We start from the raw sequence: 26,771 nt of genomic DNA on the forward strand, positions 1-26,771 counted from the left end.
AAGGGTCTGGTTGGCTATATAGCTATTTAAATTGTTAGACACAGAAAATTAAATGAGCTAAAACTCAGTTTTCCCAGAGTTTAGTGGCTATATTGACACATCCCATTCTGAAGAGCGTGAAATCATCTTACAATATTGATGTTGAGGGTATGAAGCTAAGATTCCATGTTACATCATTGGTTCCATTTTATAAAATAGCCCTTATTGTATCAGTACATGATGAAAATTCACATCATCATGGAGTTCAGGGCTGGGAAATACACTAGTGGATTAAATCTTTCTGTTTCCCCAGGAAACTGCTATTTTGATTAATCTTCCAGCCAGAAAAGAATGCAAGAGGTGCAGGATGTTTACTCTTGCACCCTTGTAGGAGCAAGAAAACAGTAAGTGGTACACTGCTGGGTACTAAGGTTTGGCGCAGTGAAGGATGGAGGAGAGCCAGGCAAATTTTCTAACAAGCAGTAACTGTATTACACTCCCGGGCGAGGTTCCCTGACCCCAGATAGTTGGGGTCAGAGAAGTCGCACCCATTGGGGGACAAGAGCAAGCTTTTGTAAGACATCGAAGTTGCTATTTTTACACTGTTGTGTAAGGTGGGCAGAGCTGGTTGCCAGAATGCAAGTGGAAGCAGTTTTAAGTTCCTCTTTCCCACCTTCGCCTTGCCTAGGCCCTGCCTCGGCTTCGACCTTACAGGTACATAGTAGATAACCAGTGCATGCTAGCGGGAAGAATAAAAGAAAGAAAAGTCTTTTATTGGTTCCACTAGAACTTGAAGGAAATCATTGAACAGAGATGCAAGGGAGAAAAAGAGTTAGGATATAGTAATCTAAGTAATTAACTGAAGTAATCCATGACAGCTCCCACATCCAACTTCCAGTCGGTTATCACATCCTGCTGATTCTAGCTCCTACTCATCAAATTCATCTACTTCAGTTCAAGATGAAGCATACAGTCTTCCAGACTTCGAAATCTGCCCAAGACTTCTGTTACTAGCTACAGATTTGGGGACCCCAGGGATACACTTGCTTCAGTTGGCTATAAATTCTGGTATCCCCACTGGTGCTCCCCACTAGGTTTGGCAATTAGCTAGAATGACTCACAAAAATCAGAAAAGCACTGTATTTATGATTATAATTTTATCACAATAAAGGATACAAATCATAACCAGGCAAAGGAAGTGAGACATAGGGCAGAACCCGGGCCCCTATGAGAGAGGTCCAAACTTGAAGTTTCTGTATGTTATTATTTCAGTGTTTATATGGGCCAATAACGCATGCAGCGTTGCCAGCCTAAGAAGCTTGCCTACCCAAAGCCATGGTGTCAAGGGATTTTACTGTCTTCATTAAGACAGATTGACTGTGTCATGGTTACAGGGTTAAACTCAAGCTCCAGCCCTTTCCCTTTCTTGGATCAGGCTAATAACACCCATCCTCAAACATCTAAGCATGACTGGCCTTTGTTGTGTCCAGTTCTCACTTTAAGACTATCCACAGTGAGTCATCTGTGCATATGCCATTACATTAACATACACTATTAGGTGTGGTCCAAAGTGCCCACTGTGAATAAAAACACAGTCCTATTACTCTGGAAATGAAGGTTAGCTCCCAGGGGCAGAGCTCTCTTCGGATGCCTTAATGTGTTTCTTCAATATTTTGTAGTTTTCAGACTACAGATTTTCATTTCCTTGGTTAAATTTATTCCAAGTATTTTGTACTTTCTGGTATTTTCTACTTTTTGATCCTATTGTAAGTGGAATTATCTCTTAATTTCTCTTTCTGTAGTTTATTATATATATATAAATGATTTTGTATATTGATTTTGTAACTTACAACTTTTTACATGGAGTCTGAGGTTTACTGTATGTCATATCATTCATTTGTGCTCAGACACAATCTTACTTCTTGCTTAGGATTTGTATTTCCTCCCTTTCTCCTACCTTCATTCCACCAATATTACAGCGCTGCCTCGCACTTCCAGGACTATATTAAATGGGCTTGATGAGAGAGGGCAGGCATCCTTGTCTTGTTCCAGCTTTTGCTTCACATATGTCATGGTATGAATGGTGTTCCCTAGAATTCCATGTTTTCCAATCTTTTGTTGAGAAAAATAGCAGTGATTTACAGTATATATCAGCAAACTGTATGTTTAAACTCCACAAAAGATGAAAGTTTACCATACTGTTTTGTCATTTCCCTTATATTGCTGAGACTGAATTAAATATTATAAACAGAACTCATGTGTTTTGATTATTTTAAACCAATTTCAAGTGATTTATAGCAATCAACTGTGTGACTGATTCAATCTGAATGGAAAGGAATTCAAGTAAAAGAAATGATCAATTATCTAATTTGTGGATATACCCCTTTATGCAAATTTAGTTCTACAAAGTAGATAGATAATTACTTTTTTAAACTGAAGGACTCTTCAATTATCTATATAAATATACTCATCTTCAGATTTCTGTAATTAGTGACCTCTTAATATTTGTAAATTATAATTAGATTTCAAAAATTTCTTTCAAAAATATTTTTCTGGTATATATCTACTGAATCAAATGAAATGTTGAAGTGTGTTATGCTAAGTAAGACTACCCAGTTGTTAATAGGATAGAGTTGATAATGACTTAGCTTCTAACACTATAGTACTATGGATGATTCATCAGGGTGACAGTACCTAAAGGCACTGATTTTAAAACAATATAACATGAAAATAGCATGTCTACTAGACATGAACATAATGACATAGATTGTAACAGAATCCAGGGGAGAAAGATGTGTGTGTGAAAGTCAGCTATAATCCAGATGCAAAAAAAAATGTATTATCTGTTGTGGGGTAGGGAAATCAATCAGATTTCTCAACTCCCTTAGTCTTAGTTCATATTCACAGTATTATGATAGCGAATTTGCTTTTCAGATATCTTAATAACAAGAAAGGAAGTGCACTGAGTTAGGAGAAGGGAGAATATCTCATTTTCTATATGTGTATATATAAATGTCTATATAAAACTCTTTAATAGTCACGTTTGATGGTGTCTGCATGTATGGATAAAATAAAATTGTGATTTGTATTTCCTTCCTTTCTTCTTCCCTACCTCCCTCTCTTCCACCAAGATTGCTCTGTCTAGGACATCCAGTACTATGTTGAATGAGCGTGGTGAGAGAGGTGTCCCTGTCTTGTTCCTGGTTTTGCGCTTCAAGCATCTCATGGTATGAATGATGTCCCCTTGAATTCCAAGTTTCCCAATCTTCCATTGAGAAAAGTAGCAGCAATTTATAGTAGAGGGAATAAAGTCCAGAGATCCAATACAGAGGTTCTAGCACTCAGTAAGACTTTAGATCAAACTTTTCCACATCATGGCACATACAGAAAATGATAACATTTATAATGTTACATGGAGATGAACTGAGGAGATTTGGGAAGAATCAACATTGGCACATGGTTAAAATATGATCACTTTTTTTTGTATTACATATTTATACTAAAGGAAAGCTACAGAACTATATTAAATACCACATTTGTAAAAAAAATTACAAATAATGTTACATCTTTACTTGAAAATGTTGAGCTTGCTTTTGCAAATATTTAATGCACATATACATATAAAATATACACCACCCCCGATATGCACCTCAAAACTGCTAAATGTGGCCCTCCCTGGTGGCGCAGCAGGTTAAAGCACAGCACTGAGAATCTAGGGCCGCTTTCGCATGAGTTCGATTCCCGCCTGCCCCGGAACCACATGGCGTGGCAGACTTCTCCTGACCCGCCCGCTGCTCCCCTCAGCAGTGTACTTCCTCGATCTGCCTGTTCTGCTTCCCACTCTGTCTCTGGTGAAGCCTCTCGCCACCCCTGCACCTCTGGCCTGTACCCCAGTTCTGTATGCATAAATAAATAAATCTTAAAAAAAAACTGCTAAATGTAATTCCCGATCAAATTCTTTAATATACCTCCTGGTAACTTGGGTCAGTGGAGATGGTAAATAGCAGATTACAATCTTTCTTTCACATTGAGTGAAAACTGCTTTCTTGTGCTTTTTTAGATAACTTGATCTTTGAACTTTGAATATCTTAATAGGTTTATCATTTTTAAAATATAATAACTACTTGACAAATGCAATGTTGAAGTATTTTGTAATAAGGAATAGATCTTGAATCCTTTAAAATGTTTTCACCATGGTGGTTCTGGAAAAAAAATGTTTTCAGACTAAATATTTCAAAATTTTAATGTATTTTTTTCTTCTAGCATGAAGATACTGCACTACTAGTCTTAACTAATTCCTTATATTCAAATTCTAATACTTTTAATATCAATTGTGATTTTTTTCTTTGAACCTTTAAATGTACAATTATACTATATTATGTGATCCTTTCAGTCTTGGGCTGTATTCATAAAGATATTTGCAATATTAGATACTTTTTTTTTTTTAGCTAACAAGCCAATCTTCAAATCTACAAAGTAAGAATCATTTAAGCTATACAAATGTCAATTATGTTAGCTCAAAAACGGTTACAAAAATCTTTGGCCATTCTCTTTGGTATAAAGCAAAAAGAAATGTTTTTCCTGATCTTACTTATTTGCATAAGGTTGTAAACAAGTATGATTAGAGAGGCTCGGATACAAGAAATTGAAGAATACCTTCTAATGTTGGGAACAAATCCATGGGAAAATCTTTGCACCAACATTTTTTCTGTAATTAAAACAATTCTTTCTTTTGTAAATCCTTTAATCTACAATTAAAGCATCAAAACACATATTTAAATCTTGTTCCAAATATATCTTATTTGTTTCAACATATCTGCTAGAACTTAGATTATCTTATTGCAAGGACTGTTTGCAGGACAAATAGTGTTGTTCCCAAAGCATTTCTTTTTAAGTAGTCTAAATCAGTTACCCGGGAACACTTCATAATTCCCATTGACTCATCAATCATTTTTTGATGGAACTGCCTTCCAGATCAGTGCTATTTCTATGTCACCTCAAATGCCATAAATGCATATATTAATAGTACTTTCCAAAAGTGATGTCTTTTCTATATCTTATTGGTCATAAACAGAGAAAATTTGTATGTAGGCTGATGAGATGAATTGGATTGTTTTGAAGTAGTATGCATGGCTTGACATTAGCTATGAAACTGAGCTTAATCTCATGTGAGTATAACTGATCATATAAAAGAATTGCATTTTTAATTTTGTGTCTGCAGATGCCTTAACAAAATCAAATCTTTTTCTCTTTAAGATGTAAGGTTTATGGCCTAAAGCTGTCCTTTTTCTGGCTTGATTTACTAGGTACTGTTGCTTCACTTGTCAATTTTTCCAAGATAAAAAAAAATTAGGAGGAAAAGAATTAATGGAATATATAAATGCTGTTTGAGGTAATTCTCACTGTTCTACATAAAAGTTTCTTAAACTTTATTATTTCTCGGTTGATCATTTCTGCTATTTTTTTCCTCTTCTGAACTTTTTGTAGACATAACTGACATACTACATGGAGCAAGAATAAAGTGTACAGTGTGATGATTTGATGCAATATATTGTGTGAAATGATTGCCACAATAAGGTTAGTTGCATATCCCTCACATAATTAACATTTGTTATTGTGTTAGATGTTATGATGAGAATGTTAAAACACTACTCTCATAGCAACTTGCAAATCTAATATATAATATTATTAATTATAGGCACAATGTGGTACCTTAGATGTGGTACCTTAGCACCGATTCATCTTATAGCTTGAAAGTTTGCACTCTATGACCAGTATTGCCCTTGGTTCCCCAGTCCCTGGAAACCATCATTCTATTCTGTTTCTATAAGTTTAATGATTTTAGTCTCCACATGTAGTGAGACGAAATAGTATTTGTCATCCCCTGACTTATTTCACTTAGTACAGTCCTTTCAAGTTCCATCCATGTTGTCATAAATGGCAGGATTTCCTTCTTTTTATGACTGAATAATATGCCAGACACATAGATACACATTTTCTTTATATATTTATTTCTTGAAGGACATGTAATAGGTTGTTGTTATGTTTCAGTGATTGTGAATAATTCTAAAAGTTCAGCCTGGAGTCTGTTTCTTGATCTCTTTCATCAATCCTGTAAGTCTCTAAATCCCTGCTATCTAGAATATATTTGTTGTCTGCAATGGAATTTCAAAGGACAACATGATAGCAGCCAGACATGGCTGTTTGATCTGGGTGAACTTGAAAACAGTGAAGACCTGCTTGTTTTTTTAAAGAATGTCTCACTGAGACCTGTGGTTTCCTACAAAGAAGTACCTAGTGGTTACAATTTTGACACAACAAATGGCTACTGCCATAGCACAGTGTGGTGGACAAAGAGTATGGGATGTAGGATGGCTGACTTAATTCTAATTATACTTAGTAATTCAGAGACAGCAACAAGTTTAGAGTTTTAGAATCCCAGCAGACGCTATAGCTAGTGTCTGAGGTCTGTGCCAAGAACCATCCATGGCAAACTGATGTCCCCAAAGACATTCTTCCTCACCAGTGGCTTAACTATCAAAAGCCTCAGAAGTTTATCTGCTCAAGAGCCTCAGCAATTTTAACTTCCCATATACCCCAGCAGCTTAACTGACTAAAAGCTAGTAGTTTTAATTGCCTGAAGCCTTTATAATTTAACTGCCCAAAACCTTAGCTCTGCTCTTATTTCCCATCAGCCCCCATTCAGAAGGTGGAGCTTTAAACACCTTCTACAATGAAGTTGACACCAAAGGGTAGACACTAACTAGGCTCATCTTCTGCTATCAAGTTGACTTTGATCACTGCCCACTACTTGCAGATTGCTATTGTTTCTCTCACAGTTTACTGCTATCTTCCCACAGCCTTAAAACTGCCAAAGCACTTACAGTTTAAGTGTCAAAGCCCCAACTCAACCCTTTGCCATCAGCCCCTAATCAAGGGGTAGAATCTGGAACATAGAGGGTGGAGTCTACCACCTAGTGCAAGGAGTGCTACCTACCGTCTCAGAGGTTCTCCTCACTGTTTTGAAATTACACAGGACCTGATAAATAAGAGATGATAGATGTTGAATAGATGAAAGGATGGAGGAACAGTGACCAAAAATCAGAGAAAAATATAGGGAAAATTGGGATCCAGTAAGTTTGGCTGGGACTTGTGTGGTGGTAAGTGCTGTACAAATGGAATGGGTATGGGGCAGAGAGATTTGAGTACCAGGAAGCCTCTGAATTTTGGAGAGGGAAGAAAAATAACCAGAGCAGTGATTTTTGGAAATGTAATCTGTGTTATACAGAAAGATGGGAAGACAATCAGACTGTCAAAGATGAAGACCTGGGCTGGAATGTCAGTAAGGATTTAAGAGAGGGAATATACATAGAGGACAAATGATTGGAGTTGGGGGCTTGGTAGAAAGGAGAAAGCAGTGCTTTGAAGGGAAATGGTATGTTCTCTGGGGACACCCTAGTGCACTGAAAGTTGGCAATGCAGGTGGCAACTTAAGAAGTTTGGACAGTTTGGGAGTCAACAAAGACTGCTGCTGAGGCCAGTCTTTGGGAGAGTGCAGTAGCATCACAGTGTGCGACTCCACAGCCTGGCCTCCGCTGAAGCTGCAGTGTCAGCTGATTCACGGTGTTCACCTGGGCCGGCCCTCCACAGCTAGGAAGAGGAGTCCAAGTGTCTAACCAGCCCCAAAGCACGGAACGCAGAGAACACAGGACCAACATTGTTCTTTCCCCATAGTGACCACGATGAACAGACAGAACAACCCATGATTCTAGTCCGCACTGAGTGCCCATACGTCATAAACAGGCGCGCCCAGGGGTTGCGTAGCAACCAGGGACAACAGTGGCCTGGGAGCCTCACCTAGGCAGCCTCTGGTACACTGGTGAGTTCTGAGGAGCAGTTGATTGGCTGCATCTTCTGGAAGGTAAAGGCAGGTTGGAGGCTGCCTGTTAACCTCTGGTTTGGAGAGGACCAGGGTTAAGGCTCCAGAAAAGCCTGGGGAACGAGAAGGTGCCCCGCCGGAGAGAACCTTCAGGACAACTGAGAGAAGGAACTTCTTGTAGGGGTCGTCAGTCCACAGTGTTAGACAGGGTTCAGGGTGGGTTTCATAAGCATCCCGGCCACCTCCGTTTATTTATTTATTTATTTTGGTTAGGCTCATAAAAGTTTGTCTAATGTAACTATTATAATGAAAAAATATAGTAAATAATATAGTTTTTTTACTAGTAATTATGAAATTTTAAAAACATTCCAACAAAATTAAAGACAAATCAAAAGAAAATTAAATATAAATCTATTTCAGATGTAGAGGGTAATAATGGACATTTATGAACCTGGGAATGGTTAGCGTTTTTAATAGCTTTATAGAAATGTGATATTATAACTAGTTTCATTTAAAAAGAAAGGCTTTAGTTTTTCATGTAGAACTGAATATTTTTCTGGCCACCTCATTTAACTGAGGCCTGGAAAGGAATCTAAGTATCCAAGATTCTTTTGCTTGACTGGGAGCAATTCAAGAAGTGGCTTCCCATTTGTTCTAGCCCTCCCTCCTTTAAATCTCCTCAAGAGTCTCACCCCACTAGCAAACATTAAAAGCTATACATTTGAAAGTTCGCAAAGAAATATGAGATTGATAAAGTTATGAAATAAGGTGATGACTCCAATAATCTGGAAAATGCAAATTTACATCAAACAAGCTTCTATACACATGCCATGAAGTTCCTATATTTTCATTCACTGATTTTACTAACTTAGGATTTATCTTAAAGAAACAAATGCCTATGTGGGCATTCGGGTAAAATTTATGGGTAAGAGTATTTGTTCATTGTAGACTTGTCCATGATTTCAGAAAATTGAAAACATGCTCAATAACAGGAAGATGACTAGACAGAGGGTTCTAAAGTATCGTTCTAAATGACATTGTAGCTCACCCATTGAAGATGATTAGATCAATACATGGAGACTGAGATTTCATGAACTAGTCCATTAATTTAAGAATTTAGTAGAAAATAGTCCCAGGATAGAACTTGAGAACAGGGGATAGAAGTAGAGGTGGGATCATAAAATCCAGAAAGCATAGACATAAGGAACTATTTTGAAGTGATCCTGATTTCCCTGTATTTCTCATTTGTTTTTATTTTATTACATGTATCCTGCTTCACTTTTCCAGTTTTCTATAGTGCATTACCCATATAACTGGACACCTGACACAGAACTATACTTAATTATGTTTAAATGGTTGATCTTATGTATATTTTAGGAAAAAAAAACAAATGGTATAAAATTGTAAAGGCAAATGGTTAATTTACTTTAAAAAGTTAAAAGAAATTATTTTCGTAATTGACATTCCTGTGGCTTTAAAGGAAAACTCATCTTCAAAGAATAATATAAAGGTAATTTAGTTGTTTTTAAGTGAATTTTAAGTGAAATGTTGCATTTGTGAACCTACTTTAAATCCTTAAGGTCATTTCTGTAGCTCACTGCCTTGACCTATGTCAGTTATAAACTTTCTCCCCAATTAGTTGTACCCAATATGGTAATAAAGATACAGGCTAAGCACTTAATACTGCACAGCAGAGCCTGTGACCATTTCCATCACCACAGTCCTCTAAATTCAAGCTTTTATTCTTTATTGCCTTCAATGTGCAGTTACTAAAAGCCCTCACCCTGAAATGTTTGAGTGAAAATGGGATGATTTAAAGCAGCTTATGCCAGTGTAATTTAATTGGTTCTCGAATATAATTTGTTAGGAATTCTTTTGCAAATCAAAGGGCATTGTATCTTGGAACTGGTTATAAAGAGCTATGAAATTTCTTTTGTCCCTATTGATTATTTAAGATAGATTTTCATCTGTCTATAGTTTCTGTCTGGCTGCTTGAAACAATATAGGTATAAGTTCAAGTACCAGAGCTTTTCTTTCTTTCTTTTAAGATTTATTTATTTATGCACACAGAACTGGGGTACAGGTCAGAGGCGCAGGGGCGGTAAGAGGATTCACCGAAGACAGAGTGGGGAGCAGAACAGGCAGGCTGATGAAGTGCACTGCTGAGGAGAGCAGCAGGCAGGTTAGGAGAGGTCTGTGGTGCCATGTGGACTCCTCCCTGGCCAGGGATCCCTGGCTGCAATAGCATCACAGTGCAGTGCTTTAACCAGTTGTGCCACCAGAGCTCTACAAGCAGCTATTTATGATGCTGAGATTGGATAAAGAAAAATTGGTTCAAAAACACGAAAATAAAGTGGAAAATTATGTTATAGACAAAGTTTTATTAATATTAAAATTCTATTTCATTTGAAAATATTTTCTCATTTGCAACAATTTTCAGATGTTCAAACTGATTGCTAGGTCATTTCACAGGCAAAATTTCAAAAAGTTTTTGATGGAGATCATATTTAGTGAGGGACTTCACATATACAATAATGTGAAGTCGTGCAACACAGCCTGGTCCCTTAAAGATCTTGAACTTTAACTGCACTAAAAGTAGGGGAAGAGCACAAATGTTAATGTGGAGCTGTGATCTTGGGAATCAGATTCAGAAAACACTGCTTCAGGAAATACAGAGATAATGATTTTTATAAATATTGAATGCCTACCATGTACCAGACGCTGTTCTTAGGGTAGATCAGTGCCAGGAAGAACACAAAAATCCCTCCTCTGTGACAAAACATTGCAAATCTCAAAAGTCACTTGGATTTTGTCTCCCAAGCCCTATGTGAATCTATAAACCATTTCCATTATGTAAGTAAAAGTTATGTTAGTATTATATTTCCTCTTTTCAAACTGGAAGCTAGGACCAATATCCAACAATTTTATCAGTCTCTTTAAAATTGTAGAGCTTGAAATAGTGATGTAGGTAATGTATTTGTTCATGTGCAATAAGATGTACATTTTTTTTATTGTGTACTTTTAGGTAAATTTTAAAGGAAGAAATTAATCTCCTCCTGAGGCATAGTAGCCCAGAATATGTGTGTATGTAAAAATGTACAAAGGACACTTTAATCACTGATAGTATCTTCTTCCAGGATGGGTAAAAAGATAAAGAAGGAAGCAGAACCTCCTCGTAAGGATGTGGTAAGTTTCTGATTTGAATGCTAGTTGCCATTAACAATGTTGTTTTTTTTTTTAAAATATTTATTTATTTATACATACAGAACTGGGGTACAGGCCAGAGATGCGGAGGGTGAGAGGCTTCACCAGAGACAGAGTGGGGAGCAGAACAGGCAGATCTACGAAGTACACTGCTGAGGGGAGCAGTGGGCGGGTCAGGAGAGGTCTGCCACGCCATGTGGTCACCTCCAGGGCAGGCAGGATTGAACTCATGCGGAAGTGGCCCGCCATTGACAATGGTTTTAAAAATAAGTTGTTCAGGCCCTGGCCCTCCCTGGTGGTGCAGTGGATTAAAGCACAGCACTGAGAAGCTAAAGCCACTTCCACTTCCACAGCCCAGGAGGTGACCCACATGGCGCAGCAGACCTCTCCTGACCCGCCGGCTGCTCCTCTCAGCAGTGTACTTCGTATATCTGCCTGTTTTGCTCCCCACTCTGTCTCTGGTGCAGCCTCTCACCCTCCGCATCTCTGGCCTGTACCCCAGTTCTGTACAAATAAATAAATAGATATTTTAAAAAATAAAAATAAATTGTTCAGTGTGGCATGTACCAGTATGCACATGAGTATATGGTGGCAGAAGTCCAAAGTCTGAGTAATGATAAGATTACTCAGAGAAATCTAATATAAACACACATTTACAGAATTACCACAATTAGGGAGTAATTAGCTTTCCCACTATGTGGATGGCATGTTTATAAGCCTAGCCAATAAATATTTTTGATTACTCTCTTAAATAGTTAATATTTACTAGACTCTTATTAATGTTAATTATCCAAGTGAGTTTCCAAAAATATTAGAAGTTGTGCTGTAGTACTGGATATGTATTACATAAGGTTTTCTAAAGATGACCATTTGGACATTAGAAGTCTTGTGTTTTCCAGAACTCTGGGCTCATCATTTTTATGCCAGAGGCTTAGCAATGCCTACCCACAGCACAAAGCCCCATCTCTCTCATGTAAATGCTTGGTTTCAACTTCTTTCTTAAAATTACAAAGAAATATTTTACAAGTAGAAAATGACCTTGAACAATTTTGACTTAGAACTTTATTTTAAAGCAGACATTTGCTATGTTTTTCATCAAATAAAATATTAATGAAGAAAAAAATGAGTATAGTCAACAGATTCAAGGGCTTTGCAGCTTGAAGGACACTGAGTTCAGTATTAGAATTTCCCTGGCAGTTCTGGACCATGGAGGTAACAAGCGAGCTTGTCATAGCTCTGCCTCTTTCAGACCTGGTGGTGAAGCTGCCAAGCTTGTCCAAGTTATTTCATTTTTTAAATTTTTTTAAGATTTTCTTTTTGTGTATACAGAACTGAGGGATAGGCCAGAGGTGAGAGGACTCACCAGGGTCAGAGCGGGGAGCAGAACAGGCAGATCGACAGAGTATACTGCTGAGGAGAGCAGCGGACGGGTCAGGAGAGGTCTGCCGCGCCATGTGGCTGCGCCATGTGGATCACCTTCAGGGCTGGATCAAAATCGCACTGAAGCGCAGCGGGCTCACTTGCAGTGCTGCATCCTAACCTGTTGCACCATCTATATATAATATAGTTGTTGCACCAACTGTGTATAATAGTTTATTTTTACATCATCTTGTGCCTTTTCCATCTCAGTTGTAATCCCTGTGGGCTTCCCATCACCAAATCACCCCTGTGCCATCACCATAGTCCAGTGCACTGGGCCTCTCTTTTTTAATCTCCAAAATGGAATTAGCACAGAAATTCTCAAAGCCTGGCATATAGTTAACAGTAAACAAGATATATTATTTTGGGAATCCTCCTCCCCCTCCCCCCCCAAACACACAAAGTAGCAACTTACATACTAATCTCCTTCAAATATTAGGGAACAAAGGCTACAGAAGCATTTGTCTGCCCAGGTCCAGGGAAGCTCTGTAGAAATGGTCATTTCAGTTTTCTGATAGCGTTTCTTTAGTCTGCTGCTCACCTGTGCACCTATTCCAAAATGTTGCAAATTCTTTTAGTTTTTCATTGCCACCTAGCTTTGTATTAACTCTTTTTGTTTTAAAATAGTATTATTGACGTCATATCACTAGAAATTTGACTCATGAACTCAGTACATGATGATAAACACTTTTTAATTTTTTAATTTTAATTAAAATTCAAGTTCAGGTTCCTCCCTGGTGGCTCAATGGGTTAGGACGCAGCACTGCAAGCGAGCAGCAGCAGCTTCATGCCAGCTTGATCCCACATTGCAAGGCAGACCTCTCTTGAAATGCCTGCTGCTCCCCTCAGCAGTGTACTTCGTCGATCTGCCTGTTCTGTTCCCCACTCTGTCTCTGGTGAATCCTCTCACTGCCGCTGCACCTCTGCCCCCCCCATTCTGTATGTATAAATAAATATTTTTTTTAATTTGAGTTAAGAACTGTTAAATAATCAATATAACTGTCTAGCAGTACACTTTCTGTAATTTTATAATGTCTTGTTAGTATTGTCCTCCATATATCATTTCTTGGGGGACACAGTCACAGACTTGAGTAACAATTACACTCCCAGCATTAGCAAAACTGTAGCTCTGTCCCCAGTAGCTGTGGCAACAACCAGGCATAAAAACATTTACTAATATTTTTTGTTATTATCTTTCCCAAGGATTTGGCCATCCTTCCCCTACTCAGCCTTTTTGTAAAGTAGTATTCAAATGTGTAATTGCTTTTCTAGCTTTTTAAACTTGAGTGCTTCAAAGCAATATATCATAATTTAAAGTAACTTGGAATTTACTCTGAGACTTCTTCAAAGGCTATGAACGTTTTATTGTGCAAATTACAAACGAAAACAAAAGTTTGGAGAGGGAATTTAAAACTTTGAGAACATAAATTTTTCCATGTGAACTAAATGGTGATTTGCTTCTTACTTTAAAAAATAGTTCGCAATTGTTTTAATTTTTGTTAGACTTTCCCCTACTGTTATTAAAGTGGGGAACAGAAAGAAGAATGTTTGGTGATCTTATTAAAATTAATTAAAGAACTCACCGCTTTTTAAAAGATTCTTACTGCCAGTATATACATTGCTATGTGCGTGTTTGTTCACAGGAAGGGGAACACTAGTAACACTAGCTAAGAAGATGGCCATATTGGGGTAGATATTGCTTGAATGAGCATTCCAGCTACATTTTGTCTTCGAATCATTCCCATGTCTGGCTAAGGTGTTGTTGCTGATGCTTTAATAAAACTTTACTGCTGGTGGAATGATTGCATTAACGTTACTAGAAATAGAAACTAGAGACCATATTTAGTATACAGCAAGCTTTTCAGTGAATAAGAGGAGAGGCTCCAGAGTTATTCTACCAGAGTCTGAATCCTTATTCTGTCACCCACCATCTATGATCAGAGACAAACTGGCTAATCTCTGTATACCCCTGAGGATACAATGATATAGACCCATGTCACATCTACTCAGTGACGTAAGTGGATGATTCTTAGAACAGTGCCTGGAGCTAGGTAAGAACTTAGGAAATGATGTTATTATTCACTTAGTTGAGGATGGTTTTCTCAATTCTACAAAACTATCAGAGATTGTGTGGACTGTCCACAGAGACAGGGGATCAGCTCTGGAAGACCAGTGCCCAGAGGCGTGGTGTATGGCTGCTGTGATTTATGTCAGGTCTTCAAAATTAGGAGCATAGAACTTTTATTCTCTTAATAGTTCAGAAGGAGTGAGCTTTTCTGGAAAAATCCATAGTATCTAGATTCACAAAAGACTATGACCTAGCTCTAATTAAGAGTCAAGTTAATTGAGCATTTATTATGTTAATGATCACCTTCTCTCTTTCTCACCTGGTAACATGGGCAGCTAATCTCAGTGAGCACTGGGTAATCAAATCTGGCTCCTGAGAAGAGCAAAATGTCTCCCAGATGTTCACCAGTCTTTGAACAGCCTTTCTCTTTTGTCTTATATACTGCCAAACTGCATAGATGTTTTTCTAGTAGTCACAAATCACAGAAGCGTGTTTTCCCATCTTGCTCCATCACAGATGAAAAATACATCATGAACTTATGAAATATGCTATACATTTATAAATAATATACAAAACCATATAAATAATTTTTAGCTTACTCATCTTTCTATGAAAAAGTTTTGTTATTTGATTCAGGTTGTAGAGAAAGAAAACTAGAGGTCATTTACTTAAGTCTTTTGCACTTAACCCAATTTGTCTTATTAAAGCTATATTAATTGAGGTTAACAATTAGATAATAAAAATAAATCAGTTTTTTAGTTGTATTAATTATACTTTAGGTGCTCAAAAGCCAAATGGGACTTGTGACTGATTGCCATACCGGATTATGCAGAATGCAGATATTTTCACCCTTTAAGTCCTGTTGGACAGCACTATTCTAGAAGTCTTATTAAGAAAGAGACATAAAGATATCTATGTCTATAGCTTCTCTAACTGACTGTATTTAAAAATTAAAAACTTACCCCAAATGCTTTTTTTTTTCATTCTTTTTGTAAATAATTTTGATTCATTGTTTATTTTGTGAAGGCTGTGAAATTATATTTTCACAACCAGCTTGTTGCGATCAGAAAGAGCAGATGGGATATTTAATTTTAGCACAGTATTATTTATTTAGTTATGTGGCCTTCTGTGATAGCTATTATTTTATTCTCAGTGCCTTTTTATATAAAAAATTACTAAAATGCTGTAGGCTCTGTAGGAGAAACAAATATCCTGCCAAGTTTCTTTTTTCTCTGCCAAATATTGGTATTTCTTATTTGATGATTCTCACAGTCTCAGTCTTCCCTTTTAAGTCCCTCATGTCACCTTTTCAAAATGATGACCAGAGATATGGTAAAATACTACAGTTTTCTAAACTGTTGAAGGAGATTAAAGGGCTAGTTATTACAGTTTTTATTTACATGTATTATCATCTACATTGCTACTTTGAGAATTTTGTAGAGATCCTGATATTTCTATGCTTCAACATAATGTATTTATTTAGCCTTAGAAACATTGAAATATTAAAGGTGTGAAGTTTCTAAAAGGAAGGGAATTTATCCTGAATTGGGGTTGGTGGAAAACAATGCAAGGGAAACTGTTTTAAGTGGTAAGGATGGTCTAAGACTATGACTCTCAAAAGATTACTGGAGGTTCAAGGGACTTTGTAAGGATAGATTATGTTCATTCATTCCTTTTCCAACTCTCTTATTCTAGTTCAAGGTTACAGGGATTGCAGGTGGGGTAGAAAGTGGGACCCAACCCCGAGCAGAAAGCTCTTCCATCATGGGGATAATGTTTCACCAACATCTACTCCCACTCAGACAGAGACAGTTTACAGTGAATGGATCTTTGGGATGAAAAGAAACTGGATTACCCAGAGAAAACCCCACACGGATATGGGGACATCGTGATAATTTCACAGCAGACATTGACCCCTCTGGGAGTTGTTTTATTTTTCTCACCAATGTTATTACAATGTTGAAAGAGAGACAACATTGTGGAAGGACCTGCCATAGAGAGATAGTGACATCTGATTTATATTTAAGAAATCACTTTAGCTATAATGTGGGAGAATGAAAACTGGAAGAGAAATTTGGAAACTATTAACCACAGTAGTGCACTAAAATATGCGGTAGAACCAGTTGGTAAATCTCTTGAGAAGGAGCCCTGGGGCTAGAGTGTGGCTAGGTGATACACAGCACATGATCTTCCGTACTCCCCATGGTGTGTTGAGATGGGTATTTTAAACCCATTTACAGAAAGGGAAGCTGAACTTCTGGCAGCTTAAATGTATGACTATTGGAGAAATCAGATTCCGAAATTCTTTGCTTTTTATGCCATACTCTAGGAATTCCAAAGCCACCAGTGTTAAAAAGTTTCTATTAGCTGTTTTTTAAAATAAAAGCCTTACAATACACTTAGTGGGAAGTGACCACATCCATTTTATAAGATTCTGTTCTCTTTAACTTTCATAACGCCATTCATTTTAAAAGTGAGTTTCAATGCTCAAAGATAAGCCTGATATTTTTCTTTCTGCATTTCAGTTTGATACATTAATAATTGAAAGCAAAAATTTAGCAACTGTGGTATTAATGCTTAATTCTCCAGAAGAAGAAATTTTGGCAAAAGCATGTGAAGCAATTTATAGATTTGCTTTGAAAGGTTTGGATTTTTTTTCAATTTATCTTTCTATTTCCTTAATTTCTTAAAATCTTTACTACATAATGGATACTTTTCTCCCTAGTGCTTAACTAAGTTATTGTCAGAAAAATTCTTTCTGATAACCAGACTATCATTTAATGTACTACCTGACAATAATGTATCTAGCTCACAGAAGCAGAAAAGAAAATAAATTCTCCCCTGGAGCTTTAAGAAACATAGACTTGACAACACTCATCAAGACCTATTTCAGGCTTCTGACTTCTAGATCATAGATAACTAATCTATGGTTTATATATAGAATTATATAAGATGACAAATTTATATTTTAAATTACTAAACTTGTGGTAATTTATTATAACAGTACTAGAAATTAATACTTCATATTTTTGAAAGAAAATATTATTATTTCAATAAATATAAAACATATTTTATCAAATCCAATACCCATTCCTGAGAAAATATTTCAGCAAACAAGAGTTGACACAAACTTCAACTATACAATAGTGGTATTTATGAAATACTCCTGTCTATACGATCTCATACTTAATGGTGAAAGACTAAATGCTTTCCTTCTCAGATTAGGAACAAGAAGAGTGCCTGCTTTTACTGCTTTTCTTCAGCATTATATATGAGGGCCTACTCAATATAATCAGGAAAGAAAAAGTTATAAAAAGGCATGTAGATTAAAAAAGAAAGTAACTTCAGTTGACTTTTAGAAAATTGGGTATTTTACGCATATATATACATATTTCTATTGAATATATACTAAAGGTACTAGAACTAATGTGTAAAATTTCAGGACACAAAATCAAAATTCAAAAGTCAATAGCTTTTCTATGTACTAGCAATGTAGAAATTCTGGCAGTTTAGAAAAATACATGAAATATGACAGCAAAATATTTGAAATATGTAGGGTAAATCTGACAAAATATATTATAAGGCCTATATATTAAAAAGTACAAAATATTTCTGAAAGAAATCTAAATGAATGGAAGAGATGTTTATTCAAGGAGTAGAAGATGTCAGTTTTAAAGATACATTTCTCCCCATAATGATTGTAGTTTCAATGCAATTGCTATCACAGTTTTAGCAAGTTGTTTTTTAGAAATAGACAATTTTTTACTTTATTATAACAGTTTATTTTTACATCATTTTGTGCCTTTTTCCCTCTCAGTTGTAATCCCTGTGGCCTTCCCATCACCAATTTACCCATGTGCCATCACTATAGCCCCATTCAGCTGCCCCCACCACCAGACCATTTTTGATCCCATTTCTAACTCCACCCCCGCAAAATGTCTCTGGTATATAGTTGTTCATTATTATTATTATTATTTTCCCCTGGTCCTTTATGCTTCTTCTATGAGTGAAACCATCTGGTATTTTTCCTTTTCTTTCTGGCCTTAGAAATAGGCAAATTATTAAATTCATTAAGTGCACAGAAATGCAAATATTTTTATTTCAGTCAAAGTAATTTTGAAAAATAACAAAGTTTAAGAAATTGTACTATCAGATTCAACTTTATATTTTAGTCCACCATAAGCATTGCTATCATCCCAAAGATAAACAAGTCAGTGGAATTGAACAGAGACCCACATATATATATGGACAGTTTTTTTCAACAAAAGCAAGTCAGTGTAGAAAAGAATTTTCAATAAGTAGTTTTTTTTTTTAAGATTTTATTTATTTACACATACAGAGATGGGGTACAGGCCAGAGGTGCATGGGTGGTGAGAGGATTCACCAGAAACAGTGGGGAGCAGAACAGACAGATTGACAAAGTACACTACTGAGGGGAGCAGCGGGCTAAGTAGGGGAGGAATGCTGCACCAGTGGATCACCTCCCAGGCCGGGGATCGAACTCTCATTGAGGTGGCCACAGCTTGGTTTGACTTAGCTTCTCAGTGCAATGCTCCAACCCGCTGTGCCACTGGGGAGGGCTCTCAATAAGTAGTTCTTGAAGAATGAGATATCCATATGAAAAAAATATGCATTTTTGTCCAGATTAAAGAATAACTTATAATATACAAGTGAGTGAACAAAATGAAATAATAATGAGTACATATTGCATACTCATTATTTAGTGTACTCATTATTATTTATCCCATTATAGAAAGTTATTGGGAATGCAGTGTAATTTATGGGACAAAGGAAGAGTTATAAAGTGTTAAGAGGCAGACAATGGGGAGTATTAGGTAGTGTTATCATAAAAATGGTGTTGATTTTGTGGGTGTCCAAACACAGCAATACTTAACAATTGTTCTCATTAAATATGTACTGATAATTGTATGTAAATCAAACCTCGATAAATCCACTGAAAAGAGTAAAAATACATAATCTAAGAGGACATGTTATTAATTTTGAAAATTCTTTACTGCAGTCTTGAAATTAAATATATGCTATCATTTAAAAAATGATAAATGTGTCTTAGTGAAGAAATGTGTAATTCAAATTACAAGTTATAAAGAAAATATAAAGGCAAAATATTAAATTTTATAATAATCTGGTGAAATTTTTTCCATATCCAAAAATTTATCTTAAATTAAAATTTATTTTACAAAATAGTTTCATTTAAGAAGTTGACCTTTCTGACTCCATTAAAATACAAATATTATGAAAGTATTGAAAAAGGAAATTCAAATAGTCAAAAATGCGTATTTCAATATAGTGACCAGATTTAACCATTTCACTACAAGGAAATTCCATGAGCTACAAGAAGACCTAATCTTTGTCTAAGAACTCTGTGTGTTTAGAATATGAACCTATACTTGAAATATAAAAGAATTATATGAGGGAAATGAGGTGAAAAGTGTTAGTTGACCTTTTACTCTCAATTTAACTTTGAAGGTGAAACCTATATTTTCAGTAAAATTGAAAAGCTAGGCCCTCTCTGGTGGTGCAGCGGGTTAAAGCACTGCACTGAGAAGCTAAAGCCACTTCCACATGAGTTCGATTCCCGCCTGCCCCGGAGGTGACAGACCTCTCCTGACCAGCCCGCTGCTCCCCTCAGCAGTGTACTTTGTCGATCTGCCTGTTCTGCTCCCCACTCTGTCTCTGGTGAAGCCTCTCACCGCCCCTAAGCCTCTGGCCTGTACCCCAGTTCTGTATGTACAAATAAATAAATCTTTAAAAAAAAAATTGAAAAGCTAAAATTACTCTAAAATTTGCAGAGTGATATCCCACTAGAATACAAGCTACTTCTACAGTTAAAGTAGGCTGAGGCCTTAACCACTGTCCTTCTGTGTTCAATCTCAGAAGGGTTCAGTCCCCCATTACCTCTGTGCAATGTGCCTCCATGCTGCCTACAGGCTCACCTTGCATGACATCATAGCATCTGCAGTCACACTGGTGAAAAGTGAGCCCCCAATCTCCATCACATACTATTGGACTTGAAGGGGGTCTATGTATGGTAATTAATTTTTACGATTAATTATGCAGTTATGCAATTGATGTTACGATTGCACAAATGGCAGGCACCATGCTAGACACTGGGGCTAAAGAGCACAGAACAGACTGGGTATCTGTCCTCAGGCAAAGTGAAGCTCAGGCAAACAGCTTGGAGGTCAGAAAGTAATGAAGAAAATACAGTAGGGTAAAGAGGGATAAGATCAGCTGCAACATGGAGTTAGCACTCGATAGTGTGGTCAGGAAAGACTCCTCTGAAAAGCTGTGTGTGCTAAGAACTGAGTGAGGAGAGGAAGCAGGTTTGTAGACATCAGGCAGGAGCGGGAAGCAGCACATGTCCTGGCGCCTGTGACTTTAAGCTTATTCTGAGAGGAGTAAATAGGGTAAATGTGGAGGCAAAGGAATGTGAAAGGCAAATGGCAAGTGAGAATTGGAATGACAAAGGGATTCTATGATTGGTGCCCATGTATGATTTTCTTTTACCTGTAATGTCAGGTGAGGAAAATAAAGCAACTCTCCTTGAACTTGGAGCTGTGGAACCTTTAACTAAACTGCTCACCCATGAAGACAAAATTGTCAGAAGAAATGCTAATATGATATTTGGGATCCTGACTTCTAATAGTAAGTATCAACTTTAAAAAATACGGGAATAATCTCATGTGATGCATTATCCTTCCTTTTCACTTAACTTTAAGAGAATCATTTCAGTTTTATTTAAGGTAACTTTTAATGATAATAAAAAAAATTAAGGAAGTATAATTACAACAAATATATAATTTCACATACTAAGGGAAAGTTTTAATACAAAAATATGTGCAAATACATCCATATGGAAACTCTCAGTGTTGATGAGATAGTATATTCCAGTGTTACAAGTTGGTGGATCAGTCAGTGTCTCTTAAAATTGAATTTTTCTTCGAGTTAGTATAATGTGTATACTTAAGTGCAATTTTACTCCCATATCTTTCACAGTAAATGAAGCCTAGAAGAAGTAAATAATTTTGATACATTTATTTTTTTCTGAAACTGTAAGCAACATTTTGCCAAAAATAAATTTAGCCACAAATACTACTCAATGAGACCTAGTACTTGTTTGACTATTTTTATTTTTAATATGGGAGAGTAACAATGTTAATTCAAATATGCTTTTATATCTATGAGAATATCAGTGTGACCAAAACCATGCCAGTAAAGGCAGTCTCCTGACTTATCAACAGGATGTTTTCCATTTTTAACTCACTTTTACGTTAATATGGTTGATTTTTTAGTTAGCTAACCAAAACCTTGTAATTTATAAATACAAAACAATAAATAAGACTTTCTTGGTGGAGAAGGAACGCAAACCTGACACCGAGGCTGCTAGAAATAAACAACTTTCTCTACCATGGCACATGGATAAAATCACTCTGCTTTCCCCCCTTTTACATATTCTTGTGTGTGTGTTTAAATTTATTTATTTATTTCTACATACAGAACTGAGGTACAAGCCAGAGGTCCAGGGGTGGCTGAGAGCCTTAACGAGAGACAGAGCAGGAAGCAGAATGGGAAGAATGGGAAGATTGATAAAGTACACTGCTGAGGGGAGTAGCGGGCGGGTGGGGAGCAGTGAGCTGGTCAGGAGAGGCCAGCTGCGCCATGTGGGTCAGCTCCTCGCTGGGGATCGAGGCGGCTGCGGCTTGCTTGCAATGCTGCCTGCTAACCCGTTGCGCCACCAGGGAGGGCCCCCTTTTACCTACTAGCAGTAACGCAGCAGCTCCGATTCCTCCTCCTTTCTCCCTCTTCCCGACCCCACCTCACTCTCTTGGCCTTCCATTAGGCAGTGTCCAGGCACTGTGGCACCTGTACAATACCTCGGGCTTGGTTCGCAGTGGATGTCTGTGGGCCGAGGGGCAAGGAGTCTCACGCGGTACCTGGACCTCACAGCCGGAGCTGTAGACTGCCGGAAGCGTCTGCGGTGTGTGCACCTGGTTTGGGCTGAGGAGGCTCCCCGCCCGCTTGTTAGTGGAGGGGGCTCTACAGCTGTTGCAGGTTCTGCCCGCTTGTTAGTGGAGGGGGCTCTACAGCTGTTGCAGGTTCTCTGCTGGTGGCCTGTGTCCGGCCAAGGTTCTATGTTCCTGTTTGTGCAGATGACGGCAGGAGGAGGGCAGATAATCCACCAACCTAGATGATGATAGTCAACATTTAAACAGCACGTCCGATGTGCCAGGCATTGTTCTGTGTGCACTGTGTGTAGTAAATCATTCAAGGAGGTCGGTGGTGGTGCTGTTTCCTTTACCTAAGAGGGGACTGAGACACAGATAGTTAAAGTAATAGTCATTTGTATTGAGAGACTTCATAACTTTATCTTAAGAGTTTTCTTATACTCTGCTTTAGTGCTATACTGATACATTCACAACACGAAAGGGAAATACTTAAAGTTTTTTAAGTCTTTTCTGTTTACACATCAAGAAGTACTTTTTGTGCTTTGTAAATACTTCTTGTACAATACCTCATTTTAAAAATAGAAACAAGCCTTCAAAGGCTCCTTGCCCCAAAGCATTCAGCTGACTAGTAGCAGAACTGAGACTGGAGTTGGAATTAGAATCCTACTCTCTGATTCAGTTTGCAGACTTACTGTTCACTATGATTTTCAGGATCCTGAGCATCAATGTACATGGTAATTCAGCTTTTCCTTCAAGGTGATTTTGGGAGCAATTGTATTTCCTTTGGAAGTAAGAGTTTTAATTTCTGGTTTGTGCTTCTATTTTCTAATTTAAAGTCTTGGTCTCTGAGACTTGTTTGTTTTAGTACTTCATTTCTATTATTCAATATAGTTGGTTTCCTCATTTTCTAATATATGAGAAATTTATAATCATTGAAATCCTCTAAAATGCATATTTTCTGAGCAGGGCTTACAAATGAATTTCAGATGTTTCTAAAGGAGTCTGTGGATCCCAAATATTAATAATTACATTACAGTTGGATCTTAAATAAGATGGCTCTTTGAGACCTGTTGAACCACACCCTGTGATCTGGCCTCATGGGCGGTATAGACACAGAAAGAGCTTCACTACCTTCAAGGTCTCCACTGAATTGTGGAAGCTCAGATGTGGTGAAGAACTTTCAAGCATTTTCCTTTCATTCCATGAATTGGCTAAAATAGAAGTGAAACCATTATTGAATTAAAGTGACTTACCATTTGACAGTCTAATGATACAAATGAAACACCTGGCTTCTTCAATTTTTTTTAAGGTTTATTTTTATTTATGCATATAGAATTGGAATATAGGCCAGAGGTTCATGGGTGGTGAGAAGATTCACCATAGTTAGAGTGAAGAGCAGTACAGGCAGATAGATGAAGTTTACGGCTGAGAGGAGCAGCAGGTGAAACAGGAGAGGTCTGCTGTGCCATGTGGGTCACCTCCCTGGCTGGGGATTGAACTTGTGTGGAGGTTGCCACGATAGATTCATAGTGCTGTGCTTTAACCTATTTCACCACCAGGGAGGGCCTTGGCTTCCTCAGTTATAGTGTTCTTTTTTTATTGAGACAATGCATTAACAGCTCTTGTTTTGTTTTTTATTTATGTTCAAGGAAACTTGATATAAAATAAATGAATAGGGCCCTCCCTGGTGGCGCAGCAGGTTAAAGCACAGCACTAAGAAGCTAAAGCCATTTCAGCATGAGTTCCATCCTCACCCTGGAGGTGACCCACATGGTGGGGCAGACTGCCCCTGACCTACCTGCTGCTCCCCTCAAGCAGTGCATTTCATTGATCTGCTCCCCACTCTGTCTCTGGTGAATCCTCTCACCACCACTGCACCTCTGGCCTATACCCCAGTTCTGTATGAATAAATAAATCTTTTTTAAAAATTGAATAACTATTTTTGGGCATTTCCATATCTTCCCTATTGTAAATATTGGATCAAAAAGATGTGGTATATATACACAGTAGAATTTTACTCAGCAATCGAAGAAGATAAACCCATGCCATTTGGAGCAACATGGATGGAACTGAAAAAGATTATGCTCAGTGAAATAAGCCAGAAAGAAAAAGAAAAATACTGGTTGGTTTCACTCATAGCAGGAGTGTAAGGGACCAAGAAAAAAAAATATATATAATTGTAATAAAGTAAAAAAGAACATCAACTAACAACTATAAACTAGAGACATTCTACAAGGGAGGAGAGGGAAACAAGATCAAAACTGAAGTGGGAAGAGCACACGGAACTATGGTGATGACACATGGGTGAAATGGTGGTAGGAAATCCATGGGGATTACAACTGAGGTGAAAAAAATGTGCAAAATGAAGAACAATATAAAAAATATATTTATAAAATAAAATTTAAAAAAATTAATAACATTTGATGAAAACTCCTGCTTCCATATGCATTTGTAAAATAAGTGCACCTCTGCAGTCACACAGTTAAATCAGCATCTTAGGAAAGTCTTAAATAATTGATGCCTTTTCTGAAATTTGTATTTTCATATGGTCTTCATCTGCTCAGTGATATCACTTTGATCATAAGGGATCAAACCACAGAATGCCAGGTGTTATGTGGATTTCTATGAGAGCCCTCTTTCCCTTTTACAGTTATGAATTCTTGCTCCTTTATTAAATTATTATTATTTTCTTTTGCTAGAGTGATTGAATTATGTGGATGTGTCATATCTGGGTCACACATCATAGGTCACTTAAGTTACTTTGTTAAATCTTTTTTGTGGAAATGGAACTACTGTCTTCTTTTACCTGCAAGCTTATGTTTGGTTAAGTAAGATCATATGAACAGAGTCTCTTATGATGAAGTCAGCTAAACTGTTTATCAGGAGCCTTGAGAGAAGTAGCCTTTGAAGCCAGACTTTACATCACTTAAGGCAATCTGAAGAAGATTAAGATAAAAGAATATATAGAGTCAAGAATAAGTTAATTGGTTAATATAATGAAGCCAAAAAATTGTGAATTAGAATTCAATTGAAATGCTCTGAACAGGGGCCCCCCTGTTCAGCTAGTGTGTTCATGGGGCTCAATCACCAGCCAGAGTTCCTGTGGAGGCCATTTCTGAGAATAGCAGTTGGCCCATTATTTTTGCTGACTTACTCAAAGAAAGCAAAGATTCCTTGAATGATCTGGTGTCAAAGTATCAGAATAGTGAATTATCAACTGTGGCATCAGTTTCCAAGAACTGCTAGTGAATCCATAAAAGCCTGAGCAGGCAGATCTGCTGGGTCTGTTGAACACCACTTGCTATTTGAATGAATTCATATCCAGGGGGTGATTTTAAGGCACAGAGGGAGCCCTTTGAAGAAAATTTAATTTGTTTGGCTGGACCAAAGCAAAGTATCACACACAGATATGGCAGGGTGGCCTCTCCCTGGGGGGGTTGGGGGGGTGGGGAGACAGCGGGTGGGGGTGCGGGTGGCTCTGAGAGAAAGGAGGAGGACACAGATCAGAAATTGACTTGTGGTCAGTGTCACACTCCAGAAACATGAAGTCTGTGCAAGGTGATTTTGGATACCAAATGGAGAATATACTTGGTGATCTGAAAACCCAGAAATATTTACTTTAAGCGTGCAGACTTAGATTTTGAAATGACTACCCAAAGTCTGTTCCAAACTATACAGAGTAGACTCCTACAGCTAAGAGGAATAACAGCACACTTTTGTGAGGGATTCATATCTGTCTTCTTTACCAAAACACATGGAAAGATCTGAGTATTCAGCCTGACTTAACCCACAGAGGTAATACTTCTTTTTTTTTTTAAGGGAATATTAACTGTAAAAATATTGTCCAACCTTGGGCCACTAGGCTTCCCAGAAGCCTGATTATTCTTTTCAAGTATATTCTCAAACATGTAATTCTGCTGACCCTCCTTTAGCCACTTTAAACAGAAACAGAGACAGCAGAGGGGTTTTGACAGGGTAAAGAACAGCCACACCACTGGATTCCACAGGATAACATGCCTGAGAAAGCCAAGTGCTGCCTACCCAGCAGCTAACGAGGAAGAATTCATCAGAGACCATTTGTTTCAGCTGTGGCTAAGTGAAATTTTCAAAAATTCTGTTAATGCTAATGTTGAGTTATACTTGAAGATAATTGACCAAGAAGAAAAATTGCAAAACATCTATATCTAAATTTTCAGGAAAAAGAGGTAAAGATAACAAAAACAAAAACAAACAAACAAAAAACACATAATACCTG

General features: G+C 37.4%; 1 protein-coding gene across 2 annotated transcripts in view; it reads left to right on the forward strand.

Annotated features, from left to right (window-relative positions):
* Window positions 1-10,996: 10,996 nt before the first annotated feature.
* The window catches only part of LOC101635111 (armadillo repeat-containing protein 3-like), a 55,466-nt gene continuing 39,691 nt past the window's right edge, over window positions 10,997-26,771 (forward strand). For both annotated transcript variants that reach the window (XM_004691113.2, XM_012731271.1), the window contains exons 1-4: window positions 10,997-11,044; window positions 17,075-17,192; window positions 21,090-21,219; window positions 24,253-24,309. In XM_004691113.2, coding sequence (XP_004691170.1) covers window positions 10,997-11,044; window positions 17,075-17,192; window positions 21,090-21,219; window positions 24,253-24,309 — 353 coding nt within the window. The remainder of the gene's footprint in view (window positions 11,045-17,074; window positions 17,193-21,089; window positions 21,220-24,252; window positions 24,310-26,771) is intronic.

Source organism: Condylura cristata, unplaced genomic scaffold (assembly GCF_000260355.1).
Source record: "Condylura cristata isolate star-nosed mole 26May11 unplaced genomic scaffold, ConCri1.0 scaffold00030, whole genome shotgun sequence".
Taxonomy (NCBI): domain Eukaryota; kingdom Metazoa; phylum Chordata; class Mammalia; order Eulipotyphla; family Talpidae; genus Condylura; species Condylura cristata.